Genomic DNA, 22,995 nt, shown 5'->3' on the forward strand with positions numbered 1-22,995 from the left:
GCAGAAATGCTTCTGATAATGTTTAGGCCAGCAGAGAAGGCCTTGCTGGCCCTGACCGCCCACTACTAATTACCTCTCTCACGGTGGGTTTCCCCTTGAAGAAGTCAGTGTTCTTGCTGCTCTTTGGTGGGTTGAACTTGGGATTGAGGAACGCACACCCATTGGCGATGGCTTCCAGGGGGGCGGGACCCTCATAGGGGAAGGACAGACCCACAAACAACTGCAACAGAGGTGAAATAAAAAGAACATTTGTTGATGTTATCCCCAGCACGGTATTTTGGACTTGTTTTCATACAATCCTCTGAATTAAAACTAATTTTAATTTTAAAAAAAGCATAGAATTTACATGCAATTTCTAGTTCTAAGCTGAGAATGATCTCAGATGACTTGTTAGTTTTAGTTTGGTTGAACATTTGCCGCCCGCAAACACAAGCTGGGTCCGTCTTGACGCTAACATGACTGCCAGCTTGTCAAACACTGATGCAGGCGGGCAGGAGGCGACTTGTGGCAGCCGACAGCTCAAAGCTACTAAAGCAACTGGCAAGAACAGTTCATTGGCTGTGTGCGAGAAGCCTCTGCTGTTTGCTGATAGCAGCAGTTAGCTGACCGAAACAAACAAACCCCGGCGGCCATCAAAAGAAAATAGAGTACAGTCGATGTGGCACATCGAAGAGGGTGGGGTTAAAATAAGGGAAAAATGTTACGGTCACAAACACGCATTGTTATAGTAGCCGTGAAATTAAATATAATTTTCCAAACCTTAACCACAGGGTTATTTCACTGTATAGTAAAAAAAAAACAATAGTGCTGTCGTTTATCTTCTCTGAATCACTTTATGAGCGGGCACGGACCACCAGTGTTAGAATATAAACATTGTTTGATGATGATGATTCTATTGAAATTACTGTCTGGCTTTTGTTCTTTTCTTTGGAAGAATGCTCATATTTTAATGATGCCATCAATATGTGTACTGTCAACATAAAGAATCCTTGCAAGAACACCTATCCATTATTAAAAACCAGCCCCAGAGCTGAGGTAATTAGACCTGTCTGGCATGGAGTAATATCACATACTACAGTATTAATTGGCCCTGTACCCTAGAAACCGCCCATGAATGATACGGGAAAAGGCCAAAATGATACTGTGTCAAAGCCCAGGGCAGTGATACTGATAAAATATAGAGTTTAACCATGTCCAGTATCAGCCCCCCTAGATGTCCTCTGGTATCGTGCCCGTGAAACAACCAATCAGAGAACAGCACACGAGTGCTTAGTGCCTAGTGCTTCTCCAGTCACCAAAAAACCCAAACTTGATTAATGGAACTTTAATTGTCAGACATTGATAAGATAAGACTGTTAAAATATTATTGTTCAAATATTTTTGCAATTGTTGTGTTTACACTGGTCTTTTGATTAAATAGTACGTGATAATAAGCTCATCATTAAATAGTATGTGATAATAAGATCATCACATGGTTTGTCTGGTATCAGGCCCAGGTCTCGGGCTGATACTGACAGTTGGGTCATGATACCTGGCCTGATACCAGACAAACCATGTGATAACCTATAAATATAGCCACGTTGTAATGATGGCTGTGGTTTGCAGACCACATCTGATTACAGGTAAGTTTAATATGGCAGATTAATACGTCTCGATTAGGTGGTTAGAAATCCAGTTCTTGAAGTGTATTTATTTACAATCATGTAAATCGGGTCACACGTTATCTTACAAAATAAAGACAATGGTAAAAACAATGGCATTCAATTTAGTTTGTAAAAAAATAAGTACATCGCTGATGGAGAAGAAGCGCCATAAAAGAAAATCTTGTTTAGTCAAGTTGTTGTTTATGGCCACACTCAATCCAAATGAGACACTTGGGTTATTTTAAATGCCTGGTTAGTAGCAGGTTCTTGACAACAGGTGGCAGCATAGAACACTACATCTGTGTTTGGAGGAAGTGTTGTGTAAGTGCATGCAAAAGCTCCTCAACCTTGAGAAACAGTCAACCTCCATTTATAGGCAGCTAAAAGGGGAGGGGAACCGAAGTGGAAGTCAGTCACTGTGAGAGCTCCTGTGGCCTAGAGGAGTGAAAGCTCACGCTGAAATATTCCTAGCGAGGGCTGATGGTTCCCGCATGATTAGGTTTATAGTGTTGGATGCTGAATGACAGGAAAGTGTTTTGTTGCAGAACAATGCAATGTCGCAATGAACCTGACCTTTTCGGATAGAAAATGTCATCACTTCATGATCTTCTTGTGACATTTGTGCAAAATGTTAAGATGAATACCGGTGAATTCTCAAATTATCGCTGCAGATATGTTTTATGAGGTCACAATGGTCTTGCCCTTTAAGAAATACATTTGAATCACTTCATCCCAAAGTGGTGGGTGTCAGTTATGATGACATCTCTCCATGAACGATGGCATCAAAAGAAATAAACCAAAATGAAAATAAAGCTACCATCCGCGTGTGTGTGTGTGTGTGTGTGTGTGTGTTGGACTGAACTGAGATAAGACATAGAGGAGCAGTGATTGGACAGGAGGTGGTCATGTAAGGTCTTGGTATATGATAAAACTTCACAGAAGGACATCCCCCTGATAATTTTCCCGTACAGTCGGTTAAGCCCCATGAGGGCAATTAGCTCAGCAGTCTGTTTGTAGGTGCGGCAAGGTTGAAGAAAACACCTACTGTTTACTGTTCTCAGGACTTAAGTGTCTTAAATTACTTCATGCATGAAAGCGTTTTTAATGCAGAACCAAGAGGATGTAGAAAAACCTGAATGAGCTTGATTTTGACATGATGAAAGTTAATTTTGATGACAAAATCCAAATGCAGGTGAGCATCCAAACCAAGGTGAGCTCACCTTGGTTTCTCGGAGGAGAAACTGCAAGTCTCGGCCGCTCAGGATGCCGTGGTTCCTCACGTAGCTTGGGAGGTGCACAGTGCTGGTGCCGTGCACGGTGCCGTGTATTTCCATGTAGCTGTGGATAATGTCCAGGTAGTTCTTTTTGTCCTGTGAGAAACGGAGAGAAAAACAGGAAATGTGTTCATTCAGGATGGGTCAAAAAAACTGAATGCAAATCTCAATTTATGTATTTCGTATCATAGTCACGGTAATGGTTCTGGGCAGAACTTCTCCGGGATTTGCATACACAATATTGGATTACACATTAAAGTGCCCTTTTTGATTTCCACCTGCATTATGTTAAAGCTACCTGAGAAAACCCTAAGCCATGCTAGAGGCATTATGTGTCACGGCTGGCCTGAGAAAGCATCCTCCCGGTGGAACTGGAGGAGGTGGCTAAGGACCGGCAAGTCTGGACTTCCATACTGAGGACTGCTGCAGAGACTAAGTGGAAGAAAATGAATGGATGGACGGATGGCATGCGTGTATGCTTTCCTCGTCTCTCGCCTCCGAACAGACAGGAAGAGATACCATTCTGTGCATTAGCCCCTACATTCTTCGTAGAAGAGCTGGTTGAGACATTGTGAGACCGGGTCAGACCTCTTGTCAATCACACAGCCAATTTGTCTCTGTCGGGGGAGGCGGGGCTTCTAGCATACACATATCAAAAGACTGGAGTCCTGCAAACAGCGTTGCATGTAGAAGAAATTAGGCGGAAAAAATATATCCACCTGACACAGTTTTCCCATCTCGGAAAAAAAAACGACACACTGAGTCAACACTCACCGAGAAGTTTGATCGGCAAAATAAATACAAGAACAGCCAAAATGGTCTTTGCAAAAAAAGTAAAAAATTCTGCTCTTTAATAAAGGCAGCATTTCAAGAAATGCTCCAAACATTTTATATAGTATGTACAATACAAATCGACTGTGACAAAAGACATGACACAAATGGCAATTCCACAACTTTACAACGTGAAGGATTACAAATGAAAGGAAATGTTTCATTACTATGATACATTATTATGTATTAATTAATTATGTTAATTAATTGTAATGTTTACATTGTTATGTATTAATTGTAATGTTAATTGGTCTCAAAAAAGGTTGATATTGTTTATTGTCAATTTGTGGGACAGTGAACATTTCAAAACCCCCCTAAATAGTTTTGAGAATGTTAAATAAAAATTGTTATTTTCTTAAAATTAATATTAAAATCATCTCTCGTGAGTTGGATGTCTTGTGACACTTCTAGTCTTCTCTGTAGCCTGACCCTCATGAGAAAAAAACGTCTCTTTAAAAATTTGAAGACCACCAAATATGGATAAAAGTGGTTTTTACTTTCTCCATAATGACAGGATGCTACAAAGGCACATTTGCCCGTAGGCGTGCTCTGACACACACACACACACACACACAGACATGCAGCGGAGCATTGCTCGATTACCAATAGCGTCAAGACTCATGGGGGCAGCAAGGCCTCACTTGCTGAAAGCTGCCAACTTTCAAATTTACATACAAGCCAACTAACAACACAAGGCTGCCTCTCAAAACACTTTTTCTGCCCTTGCTCTTGTGCTGTGTGTGTGTGTGTGTGTGTGTGGCTCAGGGATTGGAGCTTGAATTTCAGGTAGCCACTCGACAGATTCCCAGTGGGTTTGGCTATCAGATGCCTCCAGCCAGCCTGCTGTAACTAAAGCTGGCTGCTGAGTGTGTGGCGTGTGTGTATGTGTGTGTGTATGAGTGATTAGGTTAGAAGTCCTAATTAGAAACTGAAATCACTCCCCTCTAATATTTTTGTTCAGGTGAGCGGAGATTTGTGTGCGTGGTGGGGGAGTCGTGAACAGCAGGTATCCGTGGAGACATGTGCCAATTACTTTGTAATGGTTAATACATCAGCTCTTCAACTGAAATGATGGCTTTAATAGTTTTTTTCAAAATTTACAAACAATAAGATTTCTAAACTATCTAAAGATGTAAAATTATATTTACCATATTGACCCGAATATTAAACAATCCAAGACCAGTTTTAAAACAAACATTTAAGACATCATGAAATGCAAAAAAGTATTTTTTCGATCATGTTCAACATCAGCTAAATTATATTTTATTTATATTTCTTATCCGTTTGACAGGTGTTTGATTCTAAAAAAAAAAAAAAAAGAACCATAACCATAAAGAAAATCTATTGGAAGTGCTTTCTCTCCGCTCAACTCCCACTGTGTCTGTGGCAGTGTGCACTGTGGATAAGCCTGAAAGACCTGTCTTTTTCAGAATAGAATTTCATATATTATATTTGGGTCAATATGGTATTTTCTTTTTTAAACATAAGTTGTTACCTGTATAATGCACACTAATGAAAAAAGGAGCTCAAGTTTGGAAGGGCATAAGTACGTGCCGGGTGTACTGATGTTTGATGTTGTGACCTCGTGAGTATGCGCAGTGGAGAAGCATTAGATGGCCTATGAGCCTTTCAGGCAGTCCTTACATAAAGCTTCACGGTCAGAGGACATTGCATGCCAGATGCTGTTAGAAGCATTTCACACATACGCATGCAGCAGGTCAGTGGAATGTGGGATAATACAAAAAGCACAAAAATAAAAGCGGAACGTAAGCATATACAAATGGAGTACGTAACCTGAAACCCGGAAGTCGATCGATTGCGGGAGGAATAAAAATCATTGCATTAGCTGGAGAGGTTGATTGGAGGAAGGAGGTGAGTGTGACCTTTTAAAATCAGAAAGTAAATCCCAACTAACGGAGGAAATGAGAGCGGCATAGGTGGTATACGAGTGCAGTATGAACTGTGAAGACTACCTTAGGCTCAGGAATTGCTGCAAGGTAGCGCAGACTGTTGTAATGGACTGCGTGTAATGCCAAACATTTGGTTGATTCTGTAATTAATCTACAGTTTACACTGGGATCAACACGCTCAATCACACGCACATTCAGTCTATTCATCTTATGTTCGGTCTATGATGTTCAAGTGTCTGGCAGATAACCTTGGAAAGACTCCTTCGCTTACAAACACAAGGTTTACACAAAAACACTTTCCCCTCGTTTTATATTCACCCCTGCGTGCATCCTTGCTTTGGTTTCAAATGAAGCCTCTTTCCAGAAAAGAAAAGGAGAGACAGTTCTGCCTCATCACAATGCAAAGAGGTACGCTTGGATTGACTAACCCAATACTGAAAAGGAACCTCAGATCATCTTGGGCTCGGAAATCATTTCCGACCAACTCTACTCTGGGGGGGCTTTGAGCTTATCAGCAAGAATATTTTGACTTAAGTAATGCAGTGGAAGAGGGGACATGGTTTCCCTTGCACACTCTGCAGTGATGGAACAGTAATGAGTCAGATATACGATGTTGGATTTATTATTTGAAGTGCATTGACATTTGCACAAAGACACCGAAGACAATAATAATGGGGAGTATACTAATTTTGTGCTGACATTCTGTCCTTTACATTTCCCTGTATGGAAAATATGCATTACAGAGTCATTTACCAGGAAGGCATCCCCATTTCTGATTATGAACGGCTTGAGCCCCGCAGTGTATGTTGTCTGAGGGAGTGGGTGGCATAATTATCCACATTAACAGACTGCAAGTGCATACCGTATGTGAGGAGGAGGCAATGAGTCTTGCCACTGAGCTCATATCATTCTCAGTAGCGGGCGGTGCATTTCATACATGGGAACTTAAACGACACAATCACTACTATCCTGTCACAATTATAAAAATATCAACAGATATTGGGAAGGAATACCATAACTGCTAACAAGCCCAGCTAACCCTTTATCTTCGAATACCACTCCAAACCTCTACACTACATCATCATCCGGAGCAGTTCACAATTAGTATTTAAAACATGACAAAAACATAAATAAAATACATTATAACCACCCATTGTCTGGAAGACTTCCACTGTTTCATGTCACAAAACAACAACACGCTCACAGGCTGAAATTGACAGCAGATCGTGTTTTATAAATATGATATTCAGTGTTTATTCGATATGTTTGCAGTATTTCTGTCACTCTGCGCTGTTCATGTGATAGATAATGTATATATATAATATATTGCTTGCCCTGACCTTCCCACCTTCAAAAAACAACTAATAACCCACCTCTTTAAATCTGTTTTGAATGCTTTTACTCATGTTTTAACTGTGTATTAACCAATGAATGTTGTATTTTGGTGTGTCATCTACTCTGTTTACTTGCTTTATTCAACTCCATTCTTCTGTAAAGTGTCTTTGAGTATTTTGAAAAGCGCTATACAAATAAAATGTATTATTATTATTATTATTATATTGAAGCATCAAGATAACCAATGATTAGACATCAGAGGATGGAAAAACAAAAAAGCTGACATTATTGTAAGCATACTTGCTGGCTCTATGAGGCGAATCTGAAATCTGCAACAAACAAACAGCCCCATTACTAATAATGTTTAAACGACACGGGCCAGCACTACTGATTCTGAAGGCCTGGGCAGATGACACTGACATGACAACACACGCAGTGTGAAGCAGTGCAGCCAAGAGACTGTGAAATGAAGATGAATAGACTGTTGGGAATACATTGATTCAGTTTCATGGAACAAAACAATTTGCTGACCCTGATGGTACACCACTGTGCTCAGCCTAAAAAGCAAGCACTTTTCACTTTACCACAAATGGTCCGTGGCACATGCCGTAAAAGAATACTACAGTATTTACATTATCTGTGGAGGAATCTGTGTAAGAAAGATGCCTTCCACAAAAACACTCCAAACTGCATCCAGAGAAAAACAAAGAGAGGCCTAGCTAAACACTGAAACACCCCAAATATCCCTCATTACAAGGAGGATGAGACTCTCTGTTGTCCGTTTATGATCCTGTAAGGTGACAGTGTGGGCTGACCGCCTGTGCTACTCAGCATAATGCCAACTTCACTGAGTGTGTTCGTCCCTGTCAGCTCAGTGTAAATTGTCTTTCTCCACCATGTCCTTTGATCTGCTGCCAAGGGCCTGAAGCTCTCCTCCGCTCTCTCCATGCATCCTCCTCATTCTCAACACTCCTGGTGCTCCTTCTGCTTTATCAGACTCACAATTAGAAACTAAACCTGGTAAAACAGGGATGGAGAGCTCAGTCTGTGTACTGACTGAGTCATGTGCAGAAAATGTGACTTGTGCCACCACACCATGGAGAATAGAGTTCATAACTGCACACAAATATCCAAAATCAAGTATTTAATATATCACCTCACTGGCCTTCTACATTATTTAACAATGGTGTTTGTGTGCAGTGAGACAAAAAAAAAGTGACAGTGAACACCAAGCAGGGTCTCTTATCACTTGTGCTTCCTTTCCACTACTGGGTTGCTATGGAAACAGCTCCATCCGGAAAGCCTGGTCATTTTATTTCAGCAACTAGAGATTTATTCTCCAATCTCGGGCTCTCCTTTGAAAGGTAACATTGCAATAGAGTTTGAGTGTGAGACATTAAGATTCAATTTAACTTTTACTTTAGTTCTGTACAGAGTTGTTTTTTACACAACGCTAAGGACCGAGCACCTGAGTGAAGTTGGTCCCCCAGCTCACTCAAAACTCTGGTCAAGTAGTCTCATTTTTTTTAGTGCTATTTTAAAATTAATGTTTGTGCTGCTTTCATTTTTGAGTTATTACAGTTTGTTACATAGGTCAACCAAAGGCCCCCCACATGCTCAGAATGAAAAAAGATACTAATCGTTAATCGTTAAAAACAAAAGCAGCACAAACAGTAATTTTTACTGCACAAAATAGCACACACATAGCACTAAAAAATAAGTCAATTTTACCACACACAGTTTTTAACAAGGTGGGGGGCCAACTTCACTCAAGTTGACTGAGCCTATGTGCACAACAAACCACCTATGTGTTGTAAATGTGAAGATACAGAACGGAATCAAGCTGGTCCTTGGTTTAAGATGTTTCTTGATTTCAAAGCACTGCCATGAATTACTTAAAAACATAGTTTCAGCCAAAGTGGTTTGGTTAATAAATACGAGAATAGATCAATAAATACCTATACGTAGAATGCGTACTCACTTGCAAATAGCTACACTGAGGAAGGCCAACCCTAACCTCCTGCCCATCATCATGTCTCCCAAGCTCAAGTCAGACTCCGATGGAATTGCATCAAAGGAAAGGAACGTCACCACCATGGAAGTGAAATTAGACATAAAAAAGGTTCAGACAGAAAGGGAACAGAGCTCAACACTGGCTGCATGCTCAGTCAAAACCAGACCTCCATGACCTCCATTTTTGACTTAACATATGCTTCTCAAAGGGGAACCTGTTAAGCTTTTTCCACTTTTCTGACCTATAAATGTTGTTCAAATGTTGTATTATCGTGTTAAACGATGCCAAAGACGTTCGCACATTTGGAAGTGAGCCCTAAAAGAAGTTGGGGATGGCTCAAAATGCTCAGTTTCAGAGAGTTTTACCTAACACCAGCTTACTGTGACTTCACAGTGAGCCTATCCAGACTGTGACTTCCTTATATGGGCGTGCCTGGGTACAAAGCCAGTGGTACAACTCAGCATAAAGTGTGCCCCTAACCTTGGAAGAGAGACCGTCGCTCTTACTTCATCTATGCTTCTGATGATAAACGTCTTATCAATCACGTTCTGTGCTGCACTGCTATGTCTTGCATGGTGCAATCTAGTAATGTAGTGGACGTTTCTTGTCTCTTGTTCAGAGAGCCGTGATATATGACCATTATGATTGTGTGTGACAATGTTCCGTTTCAAATTCACATGTTCCTATAGAGAAACATTTTGACTCTGAAGCGGGTGGGAAGCATACAGGGAAAAGGGACATAGAAAGAGTATCCAGCCAACACATTTATATTGGCTGAAAAAACATATCTAAGGTAAGTATTTTTTTGTGCTTTGTAAGCACATGTGACCATGGTTTGATTAATGACATACCATTTGTGTGACTGGCCTCCCTCAAACAGCTTTCTGTATCTACGTAGGAAGTACCATTTGTGTTCAAGTCCTCTTGTCAAGTACAAGAACGGTGTCATCTGGTTGTTGAGAATGCTGTACCAAGGTTAGTGTTTACAACACGGAGATGCGCTACTCTCATGGCATTGACAGAAAAATAGAATGGCCGAATAAACCGCCTGTATAACATTTGGTATTTCTATTTTTTGGAGATTTTCCTGTCACATTCTGTATGCCTTGTTGTCAACATATAATTTACCTCATATACTATGAAAAAAACATTTTTTCTCATTTAAAGCAAAAAAATCATTGCAGTTTTCAAAGGGGAAATAGAAATTGTCCATCATGGACTCCCACAACATGGATGAAGTGATACGGACAGACTAAAAGATAGAGGGAGGGAAACAAAGTAAGGCAGTTGGCTTGTTATCAGTCGGCTCCAAAATGGTCCTTTAATTAAAAGCAGGAGGTAATGAACACACTGGGGAGTCTGATTAGCAGCTAATGCCTCTTGCTGTGAACTGATGGGTTTTCCTGGCCTGCCTTGGAAAGGCACAGCGAATAGAATATTGCTGCATGAAACCTAAGGGACCCAAACTGGACATTTAGCAGCGACTAATGCGGGAGTTTTGGAAATATAATACGATGCACTATTTAGAATTTCTTCGTATTTTTTTGTTCATTTGACTTTGAAGGTCCTGAGGATATTAATTGCATTTCAAAGTTCCGGACTTGTGTGAACTTTGCACCAGTATGGCCAAATAGGTAATTGATTAAATTGACCAGCAGTCACACAACCTTGTTCCGCTTCAGTACCACTCAGGTTATTACTGAAGGCAGTAAACAAAACTCTACCTTTGCATTCATTCCAAATATTTTTTTATCAATTGACTGTTACGGTCATTCGAACATCGCCCCCTCACACTTTCACGGGTTTTCAATAACTAATCAGGTTTTACTAAACAGGTTATTCCATTTATTAATATTAAATCCTACATCACAGACATTCATTTATTGCATTAGGGTCTGGCACCAATTAAACTCAATAATCAAAGATAATTAGACAAACACCGAGTCATTAAGCAGATAGAAAAGTGTACAAAATATGAAGGTGGTCTTTCAACTGCCAATGACAGAATGCTTTCGATTCCTGTAAGATATTTTCAGGTCAAATGCTCATATCGGATAAGAATGTCTGGCCTAGACAACATTCTAGTTCATCCCAAGAGGTGTCTAGATGAAGGCTGATGTCTGGCCAAGTTCCTCCACCGCTAACTCCAATCAACTGTCCAACTCCATCTGAGACATTGTAATATGGGATGGGGGTGACAGCTGATGGGTCAAGCACACCCTGTTAATTTCGGCACGAAATGAGGCCTTTGTCCAAAAGGCAATTAGAAAATGTGGTGTACAAGAGCCTTGATTGATCTGGAGGGAAGCATTATGAAACAGACGGTGTCAGCTAAAACCTCATCAAGTCAGGGCCAGTAATCCTGCTGTCCATAGTATGCAAAACAATGTGCAAATCTCTCCAAGTCTCCTTGTCATTTTTTTTGTCAAGGATACAGTAATCCCCTTGGTTTCTGTGACGCAGTCTGAGCATGCATTTGAATACATTACAGCTGTACTGAGAGGGTGATAAGAACCGGACCTTTTAAACCACAGTACTATGAGGTTTCCGTCAAAGTTTTACCCAAGGCCGTCCCAATAAAACCATGATATGCCTGTAAGGCTTTTGTGGTTTCCTCCCTAATATACAGGATGAAATTGCCAATCACGGAAAGACCTATTATCATCCAAGATTCCTTTTATCCTGACTATATATACCGTATTTTCCGGACTATAAGTCACACTTTTTTTCATAGGTTGGCTGTTCCTGCAACTTATACTCCAGAGCGACTTATAAATGAAAAACCTGTTTATGTTACATAAATACTGGACACCTTTTCTGTTCATGTTTATTTTTTGTGTAGCTGAATAACCATTGTGTTAGCATATCTTACACTTACTCAGCCTGTTCTCTATTATTTTATTGTTAGAACTTGTCTTCCCAGAGGATGTAATGTCCGTTTTGGTCAAGTAGTTTGTAAAATAAATTACCCGCAAAAAATACGACTTATACTCCAGTGCGACTTATGTATGTTTTATACCTAATTATGCATTTTTGGCCTTGTGCGACTTGTACTCCAGAGCGACTTATAGTCCAGAAAATACGGTATATACACACTTCAGATATATACAGAATAGAATATCCTTGTAAAGATCTGGCCAGGTTTGGAGAGTGTGTCATAAACAAGTACATATTGGTTTATTGTGTCAAAATCTCGTTCTAAACTTTTGTGTATTGATGGGATTCATGAACAGTTTTCATACCTTCCAAAAATTGTCAACTTTGCCGTAGACTAGAGATTGGTTTTGCCTCTTGATATCATCAATGTGCTTGATGTCGCTGGCGTTGAGGTGCTGCTCCACAACAAAGCCCAGGAAGCTGTTGTCTGGCGTGTGAGCTGTTGGAAGTAAAGGGATAGAAGAAATGTTTATTTTCATCAGTGTGTTTTTGCCTCAAAGTAGAAATTATTAAGTAGCCTTTTCCTCACCTTCATATATTCATAATTGTGGCCATAAATGTTTAAAATACATATCTTTTAAAAATAAGTCTTATTTTTTTTGCTCGAGTTAGGCACACATTCCCACTTCATAGAAAAATGGGACAGTACCACTCCACCATTACATGAGGTCACCGGTTTTCTGTCCTCACTTGAATGCCATTTGCTTTCTAAAACTAAAAGTCTTTTCAAGCTTACATTGAAATTACAACGTGCAATAAAAAAGACGCATTCAAGACAAACAAAAGGCAAGCCATATCATCCCTTCATTTGTTCTGTGAAAGCAAGCAGTAAATTACTTCGAGGGGGGGCTGTTTTGGTGTGCATTTGGGTTTTGTGCAGAACCCTGGGGTGATGCTGTGGTCTGAGCTAACCAAGCGTAGAAGCCAATTAAGGTCATTCACTGCAAAGGAATTTGCTTCTGTAAAGAAAATAATGATGATGACTGGTCTACTGAGAACATTTCAACTGCAAATTCAGCTGCCAGTCATCTCTTCTCTAGATGAATAACAAATAAAATAAGCCTTTTATCTTTATGGATCACTTCAATACACAATGCTTTGAACTCAACAATGTGTTTCTATTACACTTGGATAATGAGTAAAAGATACTGTGGCACTGCCTCACTTTTCACACAACAGCTTGACAAATTTTCCTGTCTGGACATGTTAAGTAAGGCAATACGGTATGCAGTACTCTCTCTAGGCAGGATGCCATACAAGTGTTACATTATCACGGTGAAAGCTCTTCTTCACACTGCGTGTGATTAAAAATGCCAGAGTGGCATGCAGTGTGATTTGGTCCAGTTTACTGCATTCGGATCTTGTCCCCATTTGTACTTCCTAACATTATAGCACACAGTGGAGCCTTTTATCTGCTCCATGGTGTGATTTATGGGTCTTTGTGCCATGCAAGGAGGAGAGCGAACAGGAAATGGGGAAGAGATGAGAAGATCTGTCACTTCGATTCTTCGATTTGTTGGGGGAAAATGTCTCTTATGGGTACCTCAAGTTTTTGAAGCTGCCCCACTTACAGCGAAAGACTGAACCTTCAATCCTCTGACACCATTTGACTACATCGCTGAATGTGAATCGGTAGTAGGATACATTGAAAATCAATAGGATTGATCTTAATATTTTCACCAGGCGGTGATGCGCATGCAGCCCGGGCTTTGAAGAGCAGGAGTCTTGACTAGTGAAGAAGTACTAAGAAGAAAGCCTGGAGACACTTGTCTGAAACACTTTTCCATCCAGTATACTCGTATATAAGCCAGGGATGTCCGAAGGGCTGCCTGCATCTTGTTTTTTTATGGGCCCTTAGCAAATTGTAGAAATAAAATGAACAAACAAAAACAGAAAAAAGAGCGTTTTGGAAAAAAATAAGTCACCACACCAAATAGTTTGAGTCCTGACGTAAATGGACTAAAACAAGTAGATACAACAAAAGGTGAGGGAGAATGATAAATGCTGCACTTCAGCCAATAAGAAACTCACGTATACTATAAATAAAATATTCATTCATTTAACATCATATGTATATGTTATTTAATGGTTGCCCGGTGGAGAGTGGTTAGCATGCAAGCCTCACAGCTAGGAGACCCAAGCTCGGCCATCTCTATGTGGAGTTTGCATGTTCTCCCCGTGCATGCGTGGGTTTTCTTCGGGTACTCCGGTTTCCTCCCACATTCCAAAAACATGCTAGGTTAATTGGCGACTCCAAATTTTCCATAGGTATGAATGTGAGTGTGAATTATTGTTTGTCTATATGTGCCCTGTGATTGGCTGGCGACCAGTCCAGGGTGTACCCCGCCGCTTGCCCGAAGACAGCTGGGATAGGCTCCAGCACGAGGATAAGCGGTAGAAAATGAATTAATTAATGTTATTTAATTGTTTGTATTTCGTACCCTTACGGCACCAAAAATGAACCAAAGCATGATCTTTGAGACTGTGGTATGTACGAAACCGCTTTATCGTTACACCCCTAATTATAACTGCATTTTTGTGAGGAATCAGAAAAAAAGATACTACTAAGATGTGTGCCTAATTGAGAGGAGAAAACCCTTTTTTTCCCACTAACAACCGTGGCCAAAACGAAATAGATGAATGAGCTCGATTTGCCGTCGTGGTGTCTCACTGGCCAAAAAGCCAAAGTATCCCAATTCCAGCAAACAATGATTAATGGGGGCATGCCTGCTCTTAAAATAATCGACCAAACTGGATAGAAGAAATACGACACCATTTACCAGATATGTCCTTTGTTATATCTACATTCAAACAATAAGCACAGGGATCCATATATTACTTTCATGCAATCTCATGTTGTTAACTATCTGACCGATCTGTCTGAACATTATGCAATGCACACATTTTTTTTACTGCTTATATGCAGCTTGTGTACTGTTTTACATCGTTAATGCTGGGGACAGTGAGCTTTTTAACCTACAATAAATAATTCTATGAAGAAAACACACAAGTAGTTGTAGAGAAGCTTCTTGTGATTTACATGAATAGTTGGCTAATTTGAAGTTATTTGAGTACAAAAATATCTCATGGGAAGGATGAAACTTATTATTGGTGTCAGCTCTCTGCCTTTGTTGAGGGTTTCTCTCTTAGTTGATGACTTATCAACATTGTGCCATTGTATCTTGCCATGATTAATTACTTAATTTAAATAGTGCGATCCAAACCTGCACTTTGCACCCAAAGGTGAGGGGCACTATGCAAATTCCTCAACAAATGAATGTAGTATGATATCTTCAATTAGGTGTCAGGATAGCCATTTGAAAGACCGGTCCAGCAAACAAGCAAGTAATGTAGCCACCTTGTGCCTTTTGCTGCTGGGTTTAGTATAATCTTGTGAAGTCATGTGTACAGAAACGTGATAAAGCAACAAAAGAACACATTAAAAAATGAGTGACGAAACGGTCAACAAAAATTACGACTTCCCAGCCTTTCCTCTCTCTCCTCCTCCCGCCCCACCACAACATCTACTGCTTCCACGTGCGTGAGCATACACACCCACTTGAGAATGTCACTTAAAAGGAGTTTCAAATCAGGACTGATGAGTTAAATATGAATATTTGTCGTGACTTGAGACATGACTTGGACTTGCACAATTTTACTGGATACTTCTTGAGACTTGCAAAGACTTTCCAGAAACCGTATTAAATGGCTGCAGCGGTAATCTGTTGAGCTCCACAGCTCACCCCCACAGTCACATTTTACATTTTCTACACAATGGGAACATGTTCAATACTCTAGGGGAAGTCTGATTGCTTCTCTCCTCTGATGTGCCCCTCCACATTCACCTCAAAAAATGGGGCTGGGTAATGTCACAAAGAGACCACAAAGCTCTTTATACTCATAACTGTTAATGGAGACCTGAGTGCCTCTCTTTAATGTGCAGGACAACATAAGATGGGAGATGATATTCAGAATGCAGATAATGTACATTGTAATACAATACAATACTAAAAGTATAGCGTTCTCCATCATCTTCACCTAATTTTAAATCACAGTTGCTCAGGTGATGAAATCTGAGTGACGCATCACTCTTCACCCTACTACCTCAGTCTCAGAATAAAACAGCACGTAAACCTTTTTATATCCCTGCATGAATGTCAGCCACTTACGGAACATGGTGTTAAACTGTTGAGGATTAAGGTTCCACTTCCCCCACGGTGTCTTGTGACCTTTGGACTGGGCATAATGGGCGTGATTGAACTCTGGTTCCGTCCCAAATGAATCCAGCACTCTCAACATGCACCTGTGGTGTGTCAAATGCAAAAAATATGTTACTTAACCATTCATCTATTTGCAGATTTCCGGTATGACTTAGTCTGTTCACAGCTGCAGACAAGACTGACCCCTGGTTTGAACTGATCACCAGTAAATCTAATGGTGGCAATATTTGCAATGACTTGAAACTCCTGGACTGCTCTGTGAAGGGCAGCTATGTGAAACACTACATTTCTAATGTCATGTCTATAAAAGAAGAATGAGTTGCAAAACAAGCACTAAAAGGTGTAGCATTAATTCACGGCGAGTCGTTTTAATATACTGTAATCTTATTACTATAATGTGATTTTTCTGGTATTTTCAAGATAATTAAAGAAATTATTCTGAATCAAGAACAAATATTAGCATTAATCAACATAATTCAGGTCTTGATTGTCTCCCATTGCAGCCAGATGGTGTGCAGCTGGCTGCGTGAACTGTGAAGGGCCCGGTGAGACATACAGTATTCACCATGACTGCAGTCCAAAACTGAAACAAGAACAAAAACACATCCTCTCAATTGTCCCAGCAGATTTCAAACGACAGATGGGGAAGTGATGCTCGGGCCATAACATGATGTATACGTGCTTTAACACATCTCAGTCAACCCATCTCTGTAAAAATTGTATTTTCCAAAAGGATTAGCATATTTACAGTGATAGATTTCATTTGACAAATTGCATAATAAAAAGAAGTCAAACTGTGTGTTCGAGGGGAGGTGTTTATGTATGGCAGTTTTCCATCGTCAGCGTTTTATAGCGTTCCTGCTCTGAGTTTCATGAGATGAGTCATAATGTGCTTATTTTTCTAAATCAGGATTGGTTTTGACCCCAAAAGTGACAAAATCTGCTCACTAATAGAGAAGCTACACTGACATGACATCATTTAAATGCGTAAAGATCCCATGGACAATCCTTGACCCTGTGTTTGTGTTTTTGTTAGCAGGACACTTGAAAGCTATTTCAAGGTACAGCAATAGTCTCCAACAATACCAGCACTTCAACATTTCATTAGATTTTAGTGCTCTGACATGAATAGCCAGGGAAATAATGCAGCAAACAACATCTGGACCTTAGATTACAACCGGTGCTGAATCAATTTCCTTAGGGCACAATGGGAGTGGATGTAGTTTAATGTGTTATCGCGGAGTGAAACAAAACCTGGTGACAAACAGGAGGAACCAGGGGGCCATCCGTGCCCCCTGATCTACTGTTCCTTTTATTTTTCTGACAGTATAAGTTTCGCTTCAAACCAAAAAGGTTTCAATTACAACTCTCAAGAGACCATTGGACGGAAAATAGAATGGACGCATAAACCCTTTTGGTGAATATGACATGTGTGCAAAAAATACATTCACTGTCAACAAGCTTATACCCGATACCGTTTTAAAACCAGTTAGCAGAATCTGTAGCAAGAGTGTGTATAGGAAAACTAAGTTGGAGCAATATAATTCTGTCCATATACTGTATCTATGAATTGATGATGTTAAATGCATTCAAATATATAAATATCTCAAAAATACACCAAATGTACTCTTTTCGTTACATGAAACACGCAGGGACAAAGATAGTGTACTATGTGATAAAATAGTGATGAAATTTAAGCCAAGGTGTCGGGAGACAAAACCAGTGTTGGCAAGATAGCACACTGAACCTTTGTCCACTACATGGACAGCAGCACAGTTCTGAGAGGCCCTTTAATTCCAAATATAAAAGTACTTACTGATAGTGGACCCACGAAGGTCCCAGCGTCTTCTTAAACTGAGTGAGGCCCACAATGTCAATGTAGATGAGTTCAACAACCTTATCACCTTGAGTGGGACAGCTGGACTTATTTCCCATCACCCTCCGCATGATCCTGGAAGGACGTGTTTGGCAACATATAGTCAAACAATTTCAAAGTCATCAAAAATAAGGCCATAAATATAGTAGTATTGGAAACAAATTCACATATAATGCATTTTTCTATGTGAATAATCAAGTGAATAAGTACAGCAAGAGAGGAGGTAGTGAAGCTGGCTTGTGGAGACGAGCAGGTGGGATTAATTTGTTTGGTCAAAAAACCTGCACAGCGCAGCAGTTCACACTCCAGTGGGCTTCTATTCAATATTAGGCACATGCAAGATAAAATGTATGTTTGTCAGGGCAATAAAACCCCAAGAAACGTTGTTTCGTGGTCACTCAAATTAAATGTGTCTAAGCAAAAAAAATTTAATTTCTTTTCCAGGCACAGTTCGCGGTGCACTGGTTAAAACAAACAATTCTTGAATGTACTTACTCTTTGAGCTCAGCCAGGGAAGCAGAGATGCGGATGTCATGGCCTAGTAGGTACAGCGTGGTTATGAGATCACTCCACTGGACCAATTCACCCAGTGGGCCGCCACTAAAGGCGTTTTCTGCAATCTTGAAGCCTGACTCTTTAGTTAGCAGACCCAAATGGACCAGGACCTGACAGGGCAGACAGGAACAATGACAAGAGTTGGGAAGTAGTACAATAAAAAATGGTTTCCAAATAGGGACTGTTGGCTCAAGGTTTCCTGTATGGTGTTCTCTTCTTTGTTGGGTAAGGTTCACTGGAGACTCCATTTGTGTGAACGTAAAATGTGGTTTGTCTTTGTATGTATAAATGTATAAAATTGGACTCAAATCTGCTTCAATAAAGTTAATGTTGTTTTGCTCTAGCACCAAGCCATCTTGGGAATATGATGTAACTGAAGCACAAGGCAGGTCAAATGGGAGTGTGAGTGCATTATTTAAAAGTGCGAACTGGCAGCTGCTTGTGACACAATGGAATATCCATGTCAGTCCTTTCACTCGATGGAAAAGACAATCAAAAATAGCTGTGATATTCTTCTAAATGTAAGCTGGTACATTTTTTATGATGGAAGTCTCCTCAGTGTAACACATTTAAAAACAAAATAACTTAAAATAGGGGTGTGAAAGAAAGGAGGGAGGTACCACTAAATCCAATTTTAGAAGTGCATATTCAAATAGCTGCATTAACCTGTGAGACGCACTGCAGAGCAACATCAGCTTATTGCTTTGCACGACTGTGAGCATCGTTCCGCTGCTCGGGCCGAAGCCCTACCTTCTTTCTCCTACGCTTGGTCAGGTTCTGCTTGGCAGCCAGCGATCGAATGGCACGGACCCATGGCTCAGCCATGCGTTTGATCCTCAGCATCATCCAGCGGAACTCCTCCCGCTTAGACATCATACGGTACAGCTCTTCAAAACTGGTCCGGATTTCTGCCTGCATATGTTAATGTTACACAAACAAATGTGAGCCAAAACAAATGTGTGCACATACTTCAACATGAACTTTTGGCTAACCATGAGATACATTTCTGCATGCACTGACTATACAATATATTCAAATATCTTTAGTACCCAGAGAAACCCTAGGCACGTGCGGGATATACTGTATATCGGTTATCAACTGCAATATATTTGGTACATATCGCCAAGCCCTATAATAATGAATACATTTGGACAGAGAATGGCAGAATGAAAGACAAGGGGATGATTGACGCAATCACGGGGGCCAGCTCCTAAAATGGCTGGAACATGGTTGCAGCGGCACATTTACATCTCTCATCACGACAGGAAATCACTTCCGTGGGCTGAACCTATTAAAATCCAGGCCTGAATTAAAATCTCCAAAGCCTGTCAAATGGCAGTTCCCCACCATGGAGGGCTCAGCAGTGTTGATGCAACCAGAGGGGATGAAGAGTGATTAATATTGATTCACCCGCAGCGGTGAAACAGGGCCTTATTTTCCAGTGCTTATACCATGGACTGTGCACAGGCCTGTCAGCCTAGAGAAATGCTCTAAGTGGGATTTGAGAGAGCTTTCGCATGGGCAAGGATATAAAATCATTATTCCCGATTCGTCCCAAGGCCCCTTCACTTTGGCTTTGGCAATGGAAGCTTCTCAATCCTTTTTATGCTGTTGAGGCATACTGACACTTGGATTAGACTATTTGTCCATTACTGCCCTCTTTGAAAATTTGATCACCACAATAGAACTTTGTGGCCACAAACCTAAAGTCTTTTTAGGCACTAATGTATTCAAACTCTGCCCATACACTTAGCCCGAGTGCATGTGGTGTTTTGATGGTCCAAACAATAACTCCGAGGGTGTCTTTTCTCCAGCTGTGTAACATAATACAGAATGAACGATGGGAGTGGTCCTAAAAATCAAGTGAGATGATATTAAAAAACAACAATACTAAACACTCAAATACTCTGTCTGGGAACCTGAATGCTTTTCTAAACTATACAGTATATTAATATAAGGAAGTAGTTTGCTCGCCGACTTGTACAAACAAACAGAGTTGATGTGAATTCTCTGGAAATACTATGGTGTGTGTTGTTGCAGATGCTATGTGTCACACCTGTCCCCTCCTATCAATGTCTTCATTCAGGCTTTTTGTCCTCCAAGGCAGGCGGGGACACCAGTTCTCCACCTATCAAAAAAGAAAAGACTCAGATGTAGTGCACTTAAAGGAAACATTTACCAGTTCATTTGTCATATGTTTCTACTGTACTCCTCAAAGCGCAACATTCATAAAAGCACTGATGCAAGCCCTTCTGCTGCTGACATGCTGTTTGATCTGGATCGCCCCCATTACAAATCAGAATGTGGCAGTCCCCAAGCAAACATTTATACAAGGCATAGGCCGCGTATTTGAACTTGAGTGTGCAGGCTTATGAAATATCAGATGGGCTTATTGGGCCCGATGATTTCCGCGTTCACAGAATTCTGGACAGAGTTACGAAATTGGCCAAACTTTTTTTTTTACTGTTGAACGTGGAATCTCATGGAAATTGACGTGAGGCGAAGGACAGTTGGGGTGTACTTCCCCAGCGGATGGCTCAATCGCGGCAGATACAAATAGTAAACAGAATTATCAGAATTAATGCACTTTTAACCTTAATTTTGACTATGACATACTGACATACTTTGAGCAATTTTATTACACATTTCATATTTATGGGAACAATTTACTGTACATCAAAACTAAGGTTATGTTATGTTGCACCCCAGTGAGACAACCTTTCAGATGTTTACACTCACCTCGCTGAGGTAAATGAAAAACGAGCAGGTGGACCCATCCACACCATAACTCGAATAGCAGGAGTCTGAGCGCCACATCTCCTTCATCCACTGAGGAAGAGAATTAAAAGGCAAGATGACTGCAAAAATATTTGGTGAGGCTTGGATACTGGATAAATATAGTTAAGTAAATACAATCCAAACATGAACAGTAGCTGCAGTATGGAAGATACAAAAAGGACTACAGAGAAAATTTGTTATCGTGCAAGTAAAGCACTTCTGCAGATATCGCTGCTTTACTAATTCATCAACAAGCACATTTGCAATGACCACAGAGTTAAGCAAGTGTGAAATGGTGTTTTTGTCTATGTACAAATGGTGTACTTAATTCACCTTGATCTTGCCCTCGCAGTGAGGAAAGCCATCCAAAGGAGGCAGCTCACACTTTTCCTGGGCTCCATTTAGAAGATCTAATCAGAGGGAGATTGAAGGGGAGAAAAAAATCAATAAGGTCAAAAGGATGGGTTCCAAATACTTTTACTGTCTGATTATCCTCAAATTTCAGAAATGCACTCGGAAATAAAATAAATAAATAGAGTCACTCGGGTATTTTCACAATATCTCTGCAAGTCAATATGGGGGCTGGATTAAAATTAATGGCTTAAAGGCTGGCTTGGCTGTAATATAATCGCCTTTTTTGACAACCCTCAGTGCTATTGACGTCATGACTCCTGCTTATTATTACCCATATAACAATAATGCAGTGTAGCAAAAGGCATCAGGTTGGATGTTAATTCCTGGCATCTTTTTTTCTGTGCCACTGTATCACCTGACCGAGGGAGACTCAGCTCCCTGGCTGACTTTCAATGCAGTGTAAAAAGAAACAGAAGTGTGGAGATGATGCCAGACAAGTCCCACAACCAAAAAAAAAAATCATGGAGTAGATGGAGAGCTTCCAAGAAGAGTTTACACCCACACCATCAAAAAAAGCATGTTTTTCCACTATGAAATCTTCATATTTACACACAAACATGTAAAAAAATCCCATCTGTTCAGTTCTGAGAAGTACTGTATTAATTGAACAACATGTTTATTATTATGGGTGTCAAAATGCAGTGCCTCATACTGATTACCTCATTTAGTTTCATGAGGACATCAGCATATTAGACACAGCACTCAGTATGAATGAATGCATAAATGTTGTAGCTCGACGGAGTTAGTCAATAATTGTCTTAAAATGTATGACATAACAGAAGAATGGCGCAGACAGGCAGTAAAGCCTAGTAACTGCAGCTTACTGATTCTCCACTGGCAAATACAAGCGTGTGTTGAAGGACCCGCGTAATGCAGAACCACTGTCTATTGTCTTTGCAGCAGTCTGTGTTGAATAACATAAAGTCTTCCTTTTATTATTTGAAATCGGTTCTGTGGACGAGTGGTTAGCATTTTGACCACACTTTCAGCTGACCGGGAAGACCTCGGTTCGAATCTCCCCTTGGGCATCTCTGTGTGGAGTTTACATGTTCTCCCCATGCGTGCGTGGGTCATGCCATTATTTACTGTGTGACAGAATTTTAGATGAATATTACGGCCACTGTTCATTTTGTGACAAACATGTCTCCATACAATTCTGCTTCAAGATAAATATCCACCCAATATTCATTTTATTTACAAATAGCTGA

At 40.4% G+C, this 22,995-nt stretch overlaps 1 protein-coding gene across 2 annotated transcripts in view; it reads right to left on the bottom strand.

Annotated features, from left to right (window-relative positions):
• The window catches only part of mgat5 (alpha-1,6-mannosylglycoprotein 6-beta-N-acetylglucosaminyltransferase), a 39,736-nt gene that overhangs the window by 3,802 nt on the left and 12,939 nt on the right, over positions 1-22,995 (bottom strand). For both annotated transcript variants that reach the window (XM_058050643.2, XM_058050644.2), the window contains exons 4-13: positions 21,707-21,783; positions 21,335-21,424; positions 20,652-20,723; positions 19,346-19,507; positions 18,536-18,705; positions 17,981-18,115; positions 16,114-16,247; positions 12,250-12,383; positions 2,864-3,013; positions 74-220 (exon numbers count right to left, since the gene is read on the bottom strand). In XM_058050643.2, the coding sequence (XP_057906626.2) occupies positions 74-220; positions 2,864-3,013; positions 12,250-12,383; positions 16,114-16,247; positions 17,981-18,115; positions 18,536-18,705; positions 19,346-19,507; positions 20,652-20,723; positions 21,335-21,424; positions 21,707-21,783 (1,271 nt within the window). The remainder of the gene's footprint in view (positions 1-73; positions 221-2,863; positions 3,014-12,249; positions 12,384-16,113; positions 16,248-17,980; positions 18,116-18,535; positions 18,706-19,345; positions 19,508-20,651; positions 20,724-21,334; positions 21,425-21,706; positions 21,784-22,995) is intronic.

This window comes from Doryrhamphus excisus, linkage group LG15 (genome assembly GCF_037039965.1).
Source record: "Doryrhamphus excisus strain RoL-2023G ecotype Guam linkage group LG15, RoL_Dexc_Guam_v1.1, whole genome shotgun sequence".
Taxonomy (NCBI): Eukaryota; Metazoa; Chordata; class Actinopteri; order Syngnathiformes; family Syngnathidae; genus Doryrhamphus; species Doryrhamphus excisus.